We start from the raw sequence: 19,042 nt of genomic DNA on the forward strand, positions 1-19,042 counted from the left end.
TGGCCAATTTGGCCGACAATTCTTTGCGTGAAAGAAACCTGTTAGGTTGCCATGACAACAATAGATTCAGAACCAGGTTGACATCCCAGAGAACCGAATAACGGGGCTCCGGTGGAAGAGACAATCGAATGCCGCGTAGAAGTTTACACACAAAGGGATGTTCCCCCAAGGGTGCCCCATCCACTGGCGCATGCCCTGCAGAAATTGCAGACCGAACAGCGTTCACTGACCTATAGGCTAAGCCCTTCTGAGCTAGCTCCGCCTAATAATTCAGAACGTGGGTCAGATCTGCGACCACAGGATCCACTTCCCGTCGTAAACACCAGCATACCCATCGCGTCCAAGCTGATTTATATCGTTTCGAAGTGCTGTCTGCCCAGGCTTTGGACAACAAGAACTCAGCGTGGCCCGAAAGGCCTGGCAATCTCCAAAGTTGCCTGGAATCCGCCATGCTATGAGCTGGAGGGATCCGTCCTCCACCAGACTGTGGGGACTCCCCTCCGGACTCAGCAGGAGACGGGGAGTTGGGAGGAGTCAGATTGGAAAATCCCAAGAAAGTCCCAGAAGAACCAGAAACCAAACTTGAGACCTCCAACACGGGGTTATCAGAACCACGGCCGCTCCCTGCCTGCGAACCTGGGCCGTTACCCTTGTTATCATGGAAAACGGAGGGAAGGCATAACCCCTCTCCAGTGTCCAATCCTGACTGAACGCATCGCATGCCACCGCCAGGGGATCCGGTCTCCAACTGAAGAACCGGGGAAGCTGTTGATCGAGACGACATGCAAAGAGGTCGACAGAGAACGGACCCCATCTCTCTTGAAGGTATTGGAAAATCACAGGGTCCAGTTTCCAAACACTGGCGTCCCGTAGGTAACAGGAGTGCCAGTCCGCCATTAGGTTCTCCTTCCCCGGAAGGTATTCCGCTGTCACCGAAATTTGGTGCGCTAGACAGAACTCCCAAAACTGTTTCGCCATATTCGCCAATGTTTTGGAACGAGTACCACCCAGGTGGTTTATGTACCGGACCGCCGACACATTGTCCATTTTCAAGATGACCGAAGCCTGGACTCGATCTTTGGTCCAACACAGGACGGCAAAGGAACCCACGAGGAGCTCCAGACAATTTATGTGAAGCGTCTGCTCTTGCGAAGACCAAGTGCCGCCGATGGAAAACTCTCCGCACCGCGCGCCCCATCCGGCTCGGCTGGCGTCCGACTCTATCACCAAGTCTGGTGCTGAACCAAAAATCGCTCTCCTGTTCCATGCTTCCATGTGGGATAGCCACCACTCCAGCTCCTCGCGTGCTTCCTCCGTCAGGGAAACCACCTGCGAGTACGTGAGACCCTTTCGGAGGTGTTGAGCTTTTAGCCTTTGTAGAGCGCGATAGTGTAAAGGCTCCGAAAAATTGCTTGAATTGAAGCCGAAAAGAGGCCTACCAAACGAGCAATCTGCCGCAGAGAAGTCCTCTGCTTGGCCAAGGTCTGACGGATCTCGTGACGAATCTTCGCTACTTTCCTGGAGGGTAAACTGAGAGTGGCGGCTGTGGAGTCTATCACGAACCCCAGAAAGGTGACCTTCTGAGCTGGAACCAGGAGGGACTTTTTCTCGTTGATAACGAACCCTAGCGACTGTAGCAGCGTCACCGCCATCTGGAGATGGGTGCGCAACTGCGAAGGACACTGGTCCAGGAGAAGCAAGTCGTCCAAGTAGACGATCAAGCGGACCCCGCGAGTCCTCAAATATTCCACCACTGGCTTGAGAACCTTGGTGAAACACCACGGGGCCGAGGAGAGGCCGAAAGGAAGACACCGGAACTCGTAAGCCTGTCCCCTCCAGAGAAACTGGAGGAACCGCCTGTGAGGAGGAAAGATCGGCACAACCAAGTACGCGTCCTTCAGATCCAAATGTACCATACAATCGAGTGGTTGAAGAACATCCCTGACCAAATGAATGCCCATCCATTTTGAAGTGTCTGTACACCAACCACTCGTTGAACTCCCGAAGGTTGATCACGGGTCTCCGACCTCCGTCGGTCTTGTCCACCAGGAAAATATTGCTGCGGAACCCAGACGGGTGAATGTCTGTGGGACATACAGCTCCTTTGCGGAGTAACTCTCTTACCTCCTCGTCTATTAACGCCGCGTCTGATGCACTGAACACAATTGGCCGAGGGGGACACGCCTGCCAAGGGAACCCATAAAACTCTATCTGAAACCCTCTGACTGTCTGGAGTACCCAAGCATCCCCTGTCAGAGCTTCCCAAGCGGGGAAGAACTGCGCCAGCCTGCCCCCAACTTGCAGTCGCGCAGCAGGTAAGACACTCACCGTTGGCATTACCGTTGTTTCCTCTGTAGCCGCGTCCCCGGAACCGCTGGCCTCTGGTCGGGTAAAAGTTGGTGAAGCGCTGGTCGGATTGGTATTGTCCGCGCTCGGAGCCTTGCCCCCTCCCATGGGGCTGCTGGTTTTGACCACGGCCCGGGCGGGCGGCTCCTACCCCGCCCAGCCCCGCGGAAATCCAGCGGAGTGAAAATCCTCTTTATATTCACTTGGGCCTTGTCGAGGGACGTGAACGTAGCCACAAACTTCCCCAACTCTTTTATAAACGGCTCACCGAAGAGCCCCGCTGTGCCCATGCCCCCGCTTCGGAGCCTGCCAAGTCCCCAAGTTTGGGGTCGACCTTGATCAACAGAGACCTCCGTCTCTCCGTTGAGAGAGCGCAGTTGGCGTTGCCTACAAAACAGATGGTCCGCTGCGCCCAGGCTGACAGGACCTCGGGGTCAATCAAGGAACCAGAAACGTGAGCTTCTTCCGCCATGTCTAGGATTTTGGCGAGTGGACCAATGGTATCTAATACTTTGTCCTGAGAGGAGCGCCAGGAACGGTCTATCCCGTTCTTTGGATCCTTAATAAACTTAGCCAAGAACGTCGCCATTTTACTCTCAATTTCTGGGGTAGTCAACACCTTGCCGTCTAAAGAGGGCCTTAGGCACTCCGCTCTAAGTCTGCTCCGTGCCTCATTCTCCAAAGGTTTCCGGAGTCTAGAAGCCAGGTATGATGCCGCTTTCTCGGCAGGCACCCATTCCGCAGAGCGGGGATGAACAATGTCATCCGGGTCCAACATGTCAGCAATCGTCGCCTTGGGAGGATCCGAGGATGCTGCCGGTCGCTACGACCTCGACAAGCCCGCTTCATCATCCGAAGCGTCCGGGGAATCCCCTTGGATCATCATTCCCAGGCGAGGGATCTTGTGGAGGCAAATGGGGGCTGTATGTTGTAGAAATGCCTGTTTGAGACGCTCGAAGGTGTTTGTATCAACCTCCCTGTCGCACGTTCTCTTCAGAGGGGGGGGGATCCCTGACCGTCTGAGGCCTGTCCTGAGCTCCCGGAATCGCGGGGGGAGGGGTCCCCAACTTAGCGCAAAGCCTCTCAATCTTGTCAGCCAGACGCTGTTCCATAGGCGTCATAAGGTCTGATACTACCTTATGGATAGAATCATCAACTTTAGCGTAAAAATCATCATCCCATTGGAAGTATTGTAAGGAGTCCTCCTCCTCGTAATATTCGTGCTCCATGTCCAATCCACACGTGAGTACCAACTGACACTGCGCTATATGTGTCACAAAGACAAATTCACAAGTACTCAGGAGCACTCTCCCGCTAATGTGGTAAACTTTTGGGGCTGAGGGTCTCCCAGCAGTGAAAGGGTGGCCAGAGGCACACGTTTGAGGCTTCCCAGCCTCGGGACACCACGCTCCCCACACTTCCCAGGGGAAAACTGCCGCCTGACCCGGTGTCCTCAGGGGGCTTGCTGCTAAGGCCCCCACAGCGCTACGTACCCGACTGCCAATTCGGGCTTAATGGGGACTGAGCCCTCGGTGCACAGCACCGCTACCTACCCGCAGAGCGGGCGTTCAGAGAAACAGGGGGAAATGTGGTACAGACCCAGAGTCACTGGGCGATTTCAGGCGGCCGGGCGCGGACACTCAACGGGGACCGGAGCGCGTCTAATGTCGTCTGCTGGCAGAGCGCGCTCCGGGACCCAAGTCGCGACGCCCCCACAGCGGCCTTTAGCGGCCGGAGGACCGCACCGCGGTCCGCAACGTCACTAATGGGACACCGCGTAAGGAGCGCACGAGCGCTCCCGCGGTGCTTAGGGAATCTGAAAGGGAAAACAATTGCCCCAAAACGATCCCCAACCACCAAATACAGACCAAAATAATGGAGAAAGAAATGCACTTATCTCCAGCTGCTGAGCAGCGAAGAAAGAGAAAGTGCAGGAAGTTACATGACGTTTTGTGGAAGACCTGCATGGAAACTGTTGAAGGACTTAAGAGAGACTGTCGTTTTTTCTTTCCCTAGTGTTGTGGGAAATGTAGTTTATTGTTGGTTATATGAAAAGCTGCTGTGCAAAAAATAGGAATAAAGCGAAGAGAGATGAGAGCATAATCCTCGCCTCCGGTCCTGACATAGAATTGAGAAATAACACAAAAAGTAAAACAAAGAGAGAAACTAAAATTACAAGGCACCTCATTATATGGACTGCTTCAACATATAAGAAATATAAGACTCTCTGTATACAGTCTACTACCAACAACAGTCTTAGCCACTTGGCTGCTAAGGCACCTGATGAGCTTCCATTGACTTTCCATTGAAATCAATGGAAAGTCCATGACGAGTTACCCTTGTCATTAGCGCTGAAGTGGTTAGAATGTCTATCACTATAAGCTACCTCAAAATGGCGGACCCCAGAGAAAAATATTTAAAGGGGAAGAAAGAGAGAAAGACAAGTCAGAAACACACCAAATAAGAACCTGCAGGCCTAGAATCTCCAGTTAAAAGCCGTAAAGGAGACACCAGAAACTAACTGATACTATCCACAACCTTGCAAAAACAAATATGGTAATTATGCGAAGTGAAATCTTAGGTATGAGGAAGGATCTTCCTTATCTTGGAAATAAAATGGGAGAAGCAGAAAGTCATGTATACAGACTAAAGGATGAGAAACTTGTGTCTGAGAAACAAACTGGAAAGCTTGCTTAAAACATTGGCATCCTTGAGAGAGATATAAAAGAACTGATGAATCAGAACAGAAGAGGCAACTTAAGAATCTTTGCCCTCCATGAGGGCATAAAAGAGTTGGCACCTTTTTGTGTCGCTTTAGTAGAATCCTGGCTTCCATAAACATTCTGAAAAAAGTTACACAGAGACTTTAAAGTAGGGAGAGCTCACAGAATTCTCATAATGAAGCCTAAGGTCCTGACAACACCTAAATCATTAATTTTCAAAGATACTCATCTTGAAGCATCACCTAGTACTTAATTTGTAAAACAATTAAGTGCAAGGGCCCTTCATAGAAGGCCATTGCAGCCGGTACCACCCATTGGCCCTGCCAACGCCGCCAATGACAGTACCAACATAACACCTGTCCATCACACTCCCTCAAGTGTGACAATTCAGACTATTTTAGGCCACACAAAGCTATAATAATGGCGTGAGAGGCTGTTTGATACATTTTAAATTGAATTAACCTAATAAACGAGGTTGTCATGCACCTTTCAAAATTAAACAGACAGCGCCACCCTGTGGTGGACCGTCACTGGTGCATATGCTAACAATTAGGTGCTGGTGCTGAGCACTGGAAATCACCGGCTGAAATTAAGCACTGCAATCATCTCATATATATGAAAGAACCAGCTTGTCCTATAGAATGATTCCAAAATCTGGATCTTTGAAGACTTTTCTAAATATACCGTAAAAAGGAGAAAAACATTCTTATTGTAAAGAAAAGCCTTCAGGCACATCTTAGCCAAAGTTTCTGTTGCTGGTCCTATACACTTCACAGTGATTCATCAACGAAAGAACACTTTCTTTGAAGACCCCAAAAACTTTTTGGATCTCTATTTCGAATCTCATACAACCAGAAACAGGAACTTAACAATTTGTCTGAAAAGTCTACTCTCTGATCTCAAGAATGATTCTGTTGCATCTAACAAAATATCCTATGTTGCCTTTTTGTAGGTTTATTTTTCCTGGCATTGGCCAGTTACATTTATATGTTTGGGCACTGATGGCAGAACTGATGCTACATTGATGTTACTTTTCTCTTTTATTGTGGCTATATCTATATTGCTGAATTTTTAACCTCGCGTGTGAGACACAAAATACCCTATAGTTGATGATTGTTACTACCTTTCTCAGACTTCGATTCGATAGACACAATTCTTGTCGGCCAAAGGTTTCACAACGATAGTTTAGTACTATTAAGTGCCCTATTTTGATGTCGGGTGCGTGGCAATGACCATGTTCCCATATTTCTATCTCTAAACATAGTTCATATCCAATTCGAAAATTTGAGGTTAGTTCAAAGTCTAAGTTGTGCTGCGCAATATTTTAACAAAACTCTTGAAGGTAACAGCATGAACTCTTAAGATGTTAATAAAGCTCAGCGGTGTGCAGCATGGACTTTTCATGCCTTATTTCACCCAGTATTAATATATCCGAGAGGCGATCAGCAAATTCTTTCTAAAATATATTGAGCATATCATCTTTTACCACATTTCATCTGAATAGAAACACTAATGATTTCAAACAAAAGATAACCTTTGGGTATTTGAGTTTACTCAGTTTATTGCAAGAGTTAATTTTATCCAGTTTATCACAGGACATATTAAGAAAGCTGTTACATACCCACACTATTAACTGATGCGTGTTGTACTCTGATTGTAGGTCACTTGTTAATCCACCTGTCCTGTTATTTCAGACTTGGGGTGTGATGGGAGTAGGTTGGATTTATTTGGAGTTTACCTATGTTTTGGGAATTCTGTTGTATTGATTTTCTTTCCTCTTACCCTGCAGTCTTCCTCCATTCTCCCCTTACTCCTATTCATCCCTAGGGCTGGATATCCACAGAGGATCACTTATGTCTTAGACTGGACTTCAAGGTACTCGTGCAAGTTTCATTCCCATAACCATTTATAGAGAATATGATATTTAGGATAAATCTACCCTTGATATATATATATATATATATATATATATATATATATATATATATATATATATATATATATATATACACACACACACACACACAGACACACACACATATATATATATATGTATATATATATATATATATATATATCATCGGGGCTATCGACCATCTTACACTGACAGCACCATAATGTCCAACTTTAAGATCCTAGCCCTTAACACCAACGAATCCTCCTGTCAAATGCCAAAAAATCTTAGAATGTTGTCATAAACTAAAATCTTCCTGCAAGAAACTAAAATCGATTTCAGGAAGCCATCTAAATGAGAAGCAGATGGGTGTCCTGCACCCAGGTGGTTAAAAAGAAAAAAATGACTTAATGTCCCTGATCTCTGGAAAAAGAATATCCTTGTGACATATAGGTACTATGAGGGCAGTTGGTGTCTCACAAGATTCTAAAAAGATGCTTTTAATTATATGCAATGAATATGTATGCCCCTATGACTGAAAAATTGTACGTTTGAATCCAGCTCAATAAAAAAACTCTCACAGGCGCCCGAAGCTTGAGGAAAAGTTTAGGTGGAGACTTTAACCATGGGATGGCAACCTAGACAGAATATTGGATTGTCTCTTTACACTACATAGACCCCATAAACAAATTATTAATTTGTTTAACATAGATAAACTTGTAGATGTGTAGAGGCCTGTCAACTCACAGGCAAGGACTATACCTTTTACTCTATCCCTCACCAATCTTTCGCTAGGATAGACATTATCCTAATTTATGAAGCCCACATGATGAAGCACTGTCCCTGCTATTTAACATATACTAATTTCCGACCATACATGTGTTTCACCATCATTTAATCAAAAAGACACAATAAAGAATGAAAAATAAAGAGAATATATGACATTCACGCAATAGGGAATTAAGGGATGGGTGGCCAGCAGGGCAGCAGGGGGGAGACCAGAATCTATTGAATTTTTAACAGGTTCCCGGGCAATGCTCACACAACATAAGTAAATCCCCATCTTAAAGGTAAAGAATTTACACTTTTTAAACAATTTTTAAGGAAAAGTTAGAACAATTAAAATGTATTATCCCGCTTGTAGGCCAAGGAGGGTCCAAGCAATAATTGTTGTACTTGCAAGCACTGTGCGTTTTAACTTCAAGAGATGAGAGGCAGTGAGGGTGGCAGGGGCTGGGGGGGAGGGGTGTTGATTATGTGGTTTTATACTGTAAAGATTTTAAGTAATTGCATGGTTAATAAACTACTTACTTATATTTACACGTTAATTCCTATTTGCTACAAACTATTAAAAAAAATTCTAGACTTTTTGGAAAACATCAACACATTTTCCTCTCCCGAAATACTTTGGGATGCCCTAAAAGCTACAGCAAAATTAGATGAGTCAAAAAGAAATTACACTCGTTGAATCCAAAGTGACAGGAAAGGGAAAGGCTGTTATTGCTTACCTAAATTCTCTTTAGTACTAAGCACTAACGCTCGTTTATGTATCAAGAACAACTTAGGCGTAACAGTTTGTGGTCACAATAAAGCAGTTTGACTGCTTGCCACATACCTGAAACATAATAGATTCAAAACAAAAATATCAGCAATTAGGATTAGTATACTTGCCTATGTAAATGCTGTATATTAGACTTTTAAAAAACGTTACCATGCAATAACTCTGCCTCTTAGGAAGCTTGCCTTGACCACTAGCCAATTTGCAAAAAGCTGTTGAGTGCCATAAAACCAGTCACTAAAACTAGGTAAAACCCTTGGCCTGGATGGGTTGCTGATCTCCTATTAGACATAACAAAGGAGTCCTCCTACATTTGCCCAGATCACTTTGTCAGCATTATGCAATTTCAGTAATTGGCACGGGTTTGGCATCAGAGGCAAATATATTGATTATTCCTATGGAGGAAAAGGATCTCCTTGAGTCCAAGAATTGCTGCCCCATCTCTTTCATTTACTAAAACTGTAAAGTGTACACAAAAATCCTAGGCAACATATTTGAAACACTCCTAAAAACCCTAATTTACCCAACCTAAATTGGATTGATAAAAGGCAGATTTGCTTCAGACAATAATAGATTGTTTAGTCATGTTTTACAAAAGCAAGTTTACTAGACAACCCAACGACTGTGATAGCAGTGGATGCAGAACAAGCTTTGGATACGTTGTGACAGACTTCTCTGCATGCAAAGCTTGACAGAGTTTCGTTGAGAGACCGATTCAGCCGAGGATGTTCCTAGCTATATGCAATATGCCCTGTGCTAGAATCAACATCAGTGTGTATTTCTGTTAAGTAGCTTCCCTTTACGGCAGGAAACTCGATATGGGTATCCCCTCTCTATACTAACAGTAGGCCCCCTTTTAATTTCTGTTAGCAAGAACAACAAAATTGCAGACCATAATACAGCAGCTTATGTTGATGATGTTGTCCTTTTTACAGAACAGGCAGAAAACGCAATCGGTGCAATTTTTTAAACAATGGAGAGATATGCTAGGGCTGTGCTTCCCAAACTGTGGGTCGCCAGCTGATTTTTGGTGGGTCTCACAAGCCAAAGCAATAAATAAAGAAGCCTTTAAATTCTATGTTTATCTTGTTTCATTTGCTGTGTATCAAAGACAGAGATCAAATATTAGTCTATAGGCCAGATGTACAACCCGCCAATTAGCGAGTTGCAAATTGCGTCACATTTGCTACTTGCAATTTGCGACTCGCTAATTTGGATGCACAACATTGTCTGAGACACTGTTTGCGATTCCCAGTGGGGTCGCAAATTGCATGCCTCATGCATATTAATCAGCCTGTCACAATTTGCAACCCCATTGGCAATAGCTGGCACTCCCAGGGATGGTGGCCAGCTGGGGTTAGCAGACCTCCCTGTCTTGGACTGCTTTTAAAAAAGGTAGTTTTCTTTTTTTTTTTTTTTTAAATGCAGCTCATTTTCCTGAAATTTAAATTTTACTTTTCAGTTTAATTTTTTAAGGGCAGGCAGTGCTCCCTGGGACCACTGCCTGCCCTTGAAAAATATTTGTGAATGCATTCACAAATGGGAAGGGGTACCCTCTGGACCCCTTCCCATTTGCAAGTGCTTTACCACCCTTCAGAGAAGGGTGGTAAACTGAAAGTGTTTTGCGGTAGCAAAACATTCGTACATAGCTTAAGGATTCAGTATTAGGAAAGGACGCCCTTGGAACTCCCCTTCCTAATAGCGAGTCGCTAATCCTATTTTGCGAGTGCAAAATATGATTAGTACATGAGCCACAGGTTTTTTTGAGGGCGCAAACGGGTCTAATACCCATTTGCGCATGCAAACTTTCTTTGTACATCTGGCCCATAGTCTTTTAACAAATTTCTGCTTATGTTTATTTAACATGGGGTTTGGGTTTTACAAACCTTTCTCATTTTTCAGACAGAGAAAATTTTTTACGTGAATTAGGTGACGATCTTGCTGTTGTACTGGGAGAGTGAAAGTAAAGGTTGTAGGTTGTTATTTATACACACATACCTGCAACATGTGAAACGTATCCATTCAGCAGAAAGAGAAGCAAAAGTGAGGGACAATTGTTGCTATTCTGAAGTGTGACGGGACAAGGAATTTAATAGGATCAAAACAAATTAAGACACTTGCTGATGCACAAATGATAAATATTCAGTGAAATCTAATTTCCACACATCATCATTTGTGACAGTGTAGTTATATCTGTAATACTGTATGTCTGTATAAATTTAGTAGGCATTTAATGTCAATGAAAAATGTGTTGTCTGTAAATGACAGTGCGCTACCACGTAATACTTAGGTTAAATTAAAAAAATCGCCCACCTCTTGTCCATTAAAGCTAGGTGGATCGTGAAAGTTGAACTTTTTTAAAAATTGGGTTGTAGCTCTTAAACATTTGGGAAGCAGTGTGCTAGGGTATCCGGTTATATACGAAGCAAAGATAAAGGAAAAATCCTCCCATTAATGACCTGTGTCATAGTTCTCTGGTTTTCAGTGTAGGATTGAGGTGGGAGAAAGTCTAGAATAAAATATCTAGGAGTAGGATTTGGTACCATCCTTACTGAGTCTATAAGATACAATTGAAATGATAACTTTAAAAAATATATATATTTATAGTTTCCCATTTACAACATTAACTGTTATTTGTGCAGTATCATCAACAATGACAATCATTTAATTCAGCTGCTCACTCACCACCCATAGACATTGCACAACAGATTTCCAGAATTATTAGTTGATATTCTCATGGAGAGCAGTCTGAAAGAGATTGTTACATCAATGCTCTTACTACATTGGAGACCCATGTCATGTGCCCAAGTTAGGTTTGATTGGAAGTAGTGCCATTTTAGATATACACGGTTCTTTCCTTAAGTTGCCTTCCCTTTTGTCACATCGACATTAGCATTTGAGACTCTCTGGTTCGTTCTAAGTAACGCCAACTTTGCTGACACAGAGAATTTCATGGGAACACTAACACACTGCCTTGGCATTATGTGCAAGGTCCTCACATGTGTGATACAAATGTGTTATTATTAATCCGTCCACAGGGTAACACTGCTATCTGTGAAATACAAACAGTAGTGGCCTTATTACAATCATTGGCTAAGGCAAGGATGTTGAATTCTATAGATAACCTTTTGTTTCCAAATAAAATCAGATGAGGCACTTCTGCAGAATTCGAGGGGTCCCAGCTTGCTGTAGCTTTTTGCCTAACAACTGCCCGACATCTCCATGAGGGGTGTCCAGTCTATGGCTAAGACATGGTCCTACACTCTTACCCATCAGATAAAGGAGTTAAATTATCCAGAGGAAGGATTCTTGGCAGAACACACATTCCCACCCTAGACACATCTTATCTTATCTTAAGGGGAATTTCTATAGCGCTCTGTCACCATAGGTTTCCATGGTCTGCATTGTAGGAGTAGGCTAGATTGTTGTAGTTATGTATATGTATGCCTGCATAATTTGTCTCAACATAATGGTGGAACTTTTCATTCTATTTACTGTTTTGACACTTCTGATCTTTCTTCTGCTTCTGTCTATTGATCATTGCAGCACACATGCTGTATACAAGAATCACTCCGGCTCAATACATTTTGAAAATGTCCCATTATGTATTTTTTGTATAATTCTCTAAGTGAAAGAGAGCACGAGTGACTGAGCGAAAACATCAAGGTCTGTCTCCACGGTTCGTTAGGGAACAGAGCCGTCTTAATCAGTAGTTGCCAGAATGTTTTGCTCCCTTCCTAGATTTAGGGGAGCTAAGAGTGGTGCTGTGAGCTAGCTGGTCCAAAGGGGAACATATCCTGCAGGGGTGCACGGAATCAGTCTGGCGCCATCGTAAGTTTATGTAGTCCACAAACAGGCAGTCCCTACTGATCAGAGGAAACTACACAGCACACAGTCTCCTGCATTATACAGACATGGAGTAGGGCACATAACATATTGTTGAGAGATAACCCGTGATGCCTATGAATTCTCCAACTTGACACATTTGCTGTATTCTCATTTTCAAGCATGTTCCCCTACCCATACCTCATATTCACTTTACAGGGTCAGATCTCTGTTTTGGAGTGCCTGAGTAATTAAAATGCAAAATACACAAGATGATAGACGGAATGTTGCACAATGGCAAAACATTCATCCCCAGTCACAGATCTGGGTTTATTCCATCCTTATTTTGCTCACCATGCCACCCCAGTTCAGACATGGCCAAATGCAAATCAGTCTTGATTTTGTGCCTCATGGGAACAGTACAGCCCGAACTACCAAGCCAGGTCTTCCCTGCACCGGAATCAAGCATCCTAGGACTTGTTTCTGGCTGTCAGCCGTCTTCAGCCAGGATAGCTTGACTCCAGTGGCTTAGCGAGAAAGGGCCCCACGACTGGGCATACCCTTCCCACATAGGGTGAACTGCAAAACACACAAGATGATGGACAGAATGTTGCACAATGGCAAAACATTCACCTCACTCACAGATCTGGGTTTAATCCATAGTTATTTCGCTCACCTAGCCACCCCAGTTCAGACATGGCCATATGCAAATCAGTCTTGACCCTGTGCCTCATGGGAACAGTCCAGCCCGAACTGCCAAGCCATGGCTTCCCTGGACCGGAATCAAGCATCCTAGGACCGGTTTCTGGCTATCAGCCGTCTTCAGCCAGGATAGCTTGACTCCAGTGGCTTAGTGAGCAAGGGACCCACGTCTGGGCATACCCTTCCCACATAGAGTGAACAGCAAAACACACAAGATGATGGACAGAATGTTGCACAATGGCAACACATTCACCCCCAGGCACAGATCTGGGTTTAATCCATCGTTATTTTGCTCACCAAGCCACTCCAGTTTAGACATGGCCATATACAAATCAGTCTTGACCCTGTGCCTCATGGGAACAGTCCAGCCCGAACTGCCAAGCCATGTCTTCCCTGGACCGGAATCAAGCATCCTAGGACGGGTTACTGGCTATCTGCCGTCTTCAGCCAGGATAGCTTGACTCCAGTGGCTTAGTGAGCAAGGGACCCACGTCTGGGCATACCCTTCCTACATAGGGTGAACAGCAAAACACACAAGATGATGGACGGAATGTTGCACAATGGCAAAACATTCACCCCCAGTCACAGATCTCTGTTTAATCCATCGTTATTTTGCTCACCAAGCCACCCCAGTTCAGACATGGCCATATGCAAATCAGTCTTGACCCTGTGCCTCATGGGAACAGTCAAGCCCTAACTGCCAAGCCAGGGTCAAGACTGATTTGCATATGGCTGGGTTCAAACTGGAATGGCATGTTGAGCAAAAAACTATTGATTTAGGCCCAGATCTCTGTACTGGGGTGAATGTATGACATTGGTCTGCATTCTGTCCATCAACTGTTGTGTTTGCATTTCTCACCCCGAGTGGGACGGGTATGCTCAAACGTGAGTCCCGTGTTCTCCATGCCTTTGGAATCAAGCTATCCTGGCTGATGAGGGCTGAAAGCCCGAAACCTGTCCTAGGATGCTTGTTTCCAGTCCAGGGAGGACCTGGCTTGGCAGTTCGGGCTGGACTGTTCCCATGGGGCACAGGGTCAAGACTGATTTGCATATGGCTGGGTTCAAACTGGAATGGCATGGTGAGCAAAAAAACGATGGTTTTAGGCCCAGATCTCTGTACTGGGGTCAATGTATGACATTGGTCTGCACTACATTTATTATTAACAGTACCTGCTGCGCGAACTCTTGACAACAAAATCTAAAAGAAAATGAAATATTCAACTTTTCCACTCTTTGGCACAACCAGCGCATTAGGATTCAGGGAAAAACCTTGATTTGGAGAGCATGGGCAGAGAAAGGCATTGCGATTGTTAAAGACTGGGGCACAAAGGAGGCTCCTTTGTCATTCCTCCTTGAGTCCAGACGTAACCTAAATGAAATGTACTTTAAAAGTTCTTAACATTTCATGTTGTTCAAAACCTGATTCCCACAAGAAGTCACTCTATCCAGAATTGTAAATACTATCATATGAAACAGCCACTTAGCTTCCAGAGTCTACCTATTACTGTCACTAAAAGCAATTCTAATACACTACCAATTTGCAAGCAAATGAGAGAATGTTTTAAGACCAAATAAATACATCACTCCCTGGAGCAATATATGCTCAGCACTAAGAGCCAAATAAATTGCTCCTAAACTTTGCAATGTAGGTTCTGGACGGCCTACAATGTATACTGGTTCACCATTGATGTTACACAAATTATGTTGAATAGACAAGTATTATTGTTGGAGCTGTGTTTCGGAAAAAGGTGGCCAAATACATACGCTGCTAGAATACCACTAGGTGAAACCTTTTAGGGAAAAGATAAGGCAATACTTACTAAAAATCACCAATGTGCTCTGGAACCAGAATCTTTTTTCTCTCACTATTGGAGCCTTCCCTTCTTCCATATCTGCTTCTCTTACTAAATGTGTAGAGGCTCTCTAAACGCATACTAAAGCAGGAAAAACAGAATATGGTATAAACTGGACAATTTTATTGAATCACCTAAGCCCTCAAGATATCATAATTACTCCCAGGATCCTCTAAAGCACCCACTCCCCAAATACATTATTACTATACATTGTTAATCTTACTATGCTCGACTGAAACAAGGTTTACAGCCAGGCAAGAGCTATAGCTAGTGCTCTTTCTCTCGCTTGCTCCGCTTTCTTCTACCTCTTCCTTCCCCTGTATCGTTTCTTATCTTCTTTCCACTAAGCTATTAACAAAGATTCAGGCCTCTTCTCGAAACTTAATTAAATTAAAGGAACAATACTTTCAATGTATAACTGTAAGATCAGTTTGTATCATCTCAGAATGCAGAATACTAGTATATATTTATGCAATTTTGAGTCCTGTACATTTCGCCAACAATCTTTTGGGAAAAAAATAGTTTTCTATAGCTATACAAAATGGATTTCTATGGTTAATTGTATTATAGCCATCTTATTCCAGGATAGAATGAGGTATCCTGTCCCAAATGTAAATTAACTGGGACTGAAGGAGAGATTTGCTTTGTAGACCATTACAAAGGTCTAAAAGTGACTACCCCTTGTTGTTATGTTGACAGAATGTAACATTGACAAAGGGACTTTCTAAACAACTGTGTAGATTAGATCGTTTATGTTAAGGAGAAACTGTCTATCTCTAATGCACATAAAAAATCCACATGATTGGATGTGCTTAAAAGATGTCTGACATATTCTTTGTAGACACACGACAGTAACAAAGTGCTGAATTAAAAAAAAAATGAATTGTCCAGTTTTGATATATTTGAATAGTTGCAATGAACAGCAGAATCGTTGAATATTTCATCCAGTGTCTTCACTTGGCATAACCCTTCAGCATTATGTGGCAAGTCCTCTATTAGTCATTGCAAATTGCATTTCTCCTAGAAAATATGACGCAATTTTATTTGTTTTAGAAGTTGTCATACCTGAACATACTGTTGTCCCTATCGTAGTCATTGGCTTTTACATTTACCACTTCGCTTGAGTTATGATCATTTTTATCCTCGTGTTTTTGTTTTTTAGGACCCAGTCATATCTTCCAGTTTGAAAGCACCTCAGAGACCCACTATCCAAGTTTGACTATAGCGTTGGAAGCAGAGTGGACAGACCCGGTTTAATATGCTCTGCACAATCCATTTGCTACGTTTGAATGTTAGATCACTTGGGGCTATTTTTTTAATATATGATCTTGAATTAAGATGGATTTTCATTAAAAAAAACAAACAGAATGGATAGTGGGTCTTTGTGTGGCTTTCACTGATGTCCATTCTGGTTTCCACCCAAGGCCTTCCTTGTGTTTTTTTCTTTTGGTTAACCCAGAGATCATTAGCATGAATAATCAAGTTATGGCTTACATGGTGTGTGTCCAGGCACACAAAGACCCACTATTTGCACACGTTAGCTGGGCTGTAACATATATATGTATATATGGGGAAATGCTGTGTGCCTTTGTGTTTGCTATATTGCACAAGGTTTGCTGGGTTAAATTGGTTGCAATGTATGACTTCTTTTAACAGACTTCATTTCACTGCTGTCCACAGTGATCTGTTTACTGCCATTCAGCCAGAGCCCGCAAAAGGTGACAATTGATTCTGGGTCACGATTGGTTCTTTCCCACAGCTCTGAGGGCAGTGGGACGTTGAGGGTAAAATTGCACTGAGTTGAAAAGAAAGCCACTGACATCCCCTAGCTGCTGCTTCTGTTGACTAGTTAAATGTACGTCTTGTACAGGAAGCCACACGTGCAATGTTTTGCTTTTATTACCTGAGAAGCTGTACTCATAAATTCATTTGTATTTTTGTTCATTCATTTTAAAAGTTACCAAAAGAATGGGTATTCATTTCTACATGGGCTTTTTCCAAAATCTTTAAAGATATTAATAAAGTATCTGCCACTTGATTGTTTCACCCAGCTCTATTTTTGAAGCATGTAAACCAAAGATGTTCCCTGCCGTGAGGCTGTCTCTTCTGTTGACCTACCAATGAAACTTCCATATCCTTTCTTTGTGTGAGAAACAATAAAGATTTCGAGGGAACAGGGTCGAAATTGTATGTTCTCAAGCAAGAGAGACAAGCAATGCACCCATTGACCATCTGAATTTTATGAAATCGAACAAGTAATTGCATTTCTATTTCACCATCCATCATTCCATCATGGTAGAGAATTTGGATGTTCTATAATGGCAGTGGTACTTAAAAGCTACCCTTCTACAGTTAAAGAAAGTTTATCAGAATACTTTTATTCCTGCTTTCAATAGACAGTGGTTAGTTGGGAATTGATGTAATGCAATAGAACTGAAAAACTGTACAACAACCAAAAAATGGAAATTAATTATTTATTGGTATTGGTATTCATATATATCTTTGCATCATTGCCGAGGTGTTGTATGTGGTGTCTTCTTAAACCCTGTTCTGCGGGATCGGGTAGGCTGCCATTCATTGCTTTTCAGCCCTGCACCCCACTGCATTCTGACTGCAATCACGCAGACTTGTCAGGAGTAGGGGCAATGACAAACTGAAGTAGATAGTACAACAGTTGTGTCTATACTCTAAAATATGGCCAGGCTCTGTAAGTTTTGTAGAGGGAAGTTCTGTGACTTAAACAGATTCACTTCACAATAAAACGTTTGTTGCCCAAAGTTCTATTAAAAAAAAAATAGGTAGCAGAAAAGGTATAGAGATTGAGTTGGGAAATTATGCTTGTTTAGATTAACAAAAGCACACTATTATGTATGTATATCAAATGCATATTTTGCATTGTACAGACTACTCGGAAATATAAAGAGCAAAACATCCTTGTGGTGGCATTCTGTACAATATGCTGGGATATTTCAGTGGCACAAAAGGGAAAATAATGTTACCGTATGATATATATTTATGTTTTGCTTTGACGATGAAATGTATAATTTAAACAAACCAAAAATGTGTATGCAGAAAGATACTTTCCAGAGAACAATATTGGAAAAATTATTAATATTTAAATTAATAATCTGTCAATCAATTGTCGATTGTTAATCTTCAAGGCATTATACAATTCTCCAGATACTTTGAAGCATTTAGAACGTTGTGCTCTCTAAAAATGTATAAATTGAATGTATGTTTGTTGTTTCTTTTAGTTTGTCAGTGTAAATGCTGTGCAATATATTATGTTTCGGGTGTGCCTATTTGAACAATCATCAATTAATTCTTGCAGAGGTTCGATTCTGCTGAAATCAAAATGTATATGTGTAACTGCTGTCCTTGACTTCCTATTGCCTGGTCACTAGTTCTGTCACTCTTATTTTTTATGTTTCTGTATAGTGATGGAATGTACTTGCTCTTAAGGTCTGTAAATTTGTAATTTCTCAAAAGGTATTCCTGTATGTAGACTGGCCATAAAATGAGAGCAGAGCGTGATTTTTTAAGTGTGGACAATCGAAAACTTTAAATAGAGGTAAATATAGCTTCCACATGACCTTGTGACAGTGCTGCCTCTAAAAAATGGAAGTAGTAGCGAGCCATTGAGGAGCCGAGTGCTTTTACTTAACGGTAGGAGCTCACCACTGTGGGCCACAGCGCCTTTACGCAAATGTAGGAGTAGGCCATTGCGGGGCACTGTTCTTCTAGGCAATCCTACTTTCACTGCATCTCTTTTTTTTTTTTTTACACATAGCAACACAGATATAATAGCGTAACTGCAAGTTGCGAACATTTTGTTTGAAAATGGCATGAAGATACCTATCCTGGTCCACTACTTAGAATTCTCTTTAAAGGGTAAACAGAAGAGAATAGTTTATTAAAAGCAGGGCATCCTTTTTTTCAGAAGTGCATGTGTTAGAACGTTGGCTTGCTATCTGCTTAGGAAATTGTCTTATTTCAGGAAGTTAAACATGATCATTATCCTATCATGAAAACACCTACACCGGGTTACCATTGTAAAATTGTTCACAAAGGATGTTCACACGCCATAATTCTCCATGTAATGGAATGTGTAGAGTTGGAATTCAGCAAGAGCTTGCGTGAC

At 42.8% G+C, this 19,042-nt stretch overlaps 1 protein-coding gene across 8 annotated transcripts in view; it reads left to right on the top strand.

The window, feature by feature from the left end:
* ITSN2 (intersectin 2) overlaps positions 1–19,042 on the top strand; it is a 1,402,222-nt gene that overhangs the window by 1,146,195 nt on the left and 236,985 nt on the right. For 2 of the 8 annotated variants that reach the window (XM_078647706.1, XM_078647705.1), the window contains one exon: positions 16,064–18,435. The exons of the other annotated variants lie outside the window; for them this stretch is intronic. In XM_078647706.1, the coding sequence (XP_078503832.1) occupies positions 16,064–16,065 (2 nt within the window). In that variant the 3' untranslated portion in view covers positions 16,066–18,435. Of the gene's footprint in view, positions 1–16,063; positions 18,436–19,042 lie in introns of those variants that run through there. 8 annotated transcript variants of the gene reach the window in all.

Source organism: Lissotriton helveticus, chromosome 6, assembly GCF_964261635.1.
Source record: "Lissotriton helveticus chromosome 6, aLisHel1.1, whole genome shotgun sequence".
Taxonomy (NCBI): domain Eukaryota; kingdom Metazoa; phylum Chordata; class Amphibia; order Caudata; family Salamandridae; genus Lissotriton; species Lissotriton helveticus.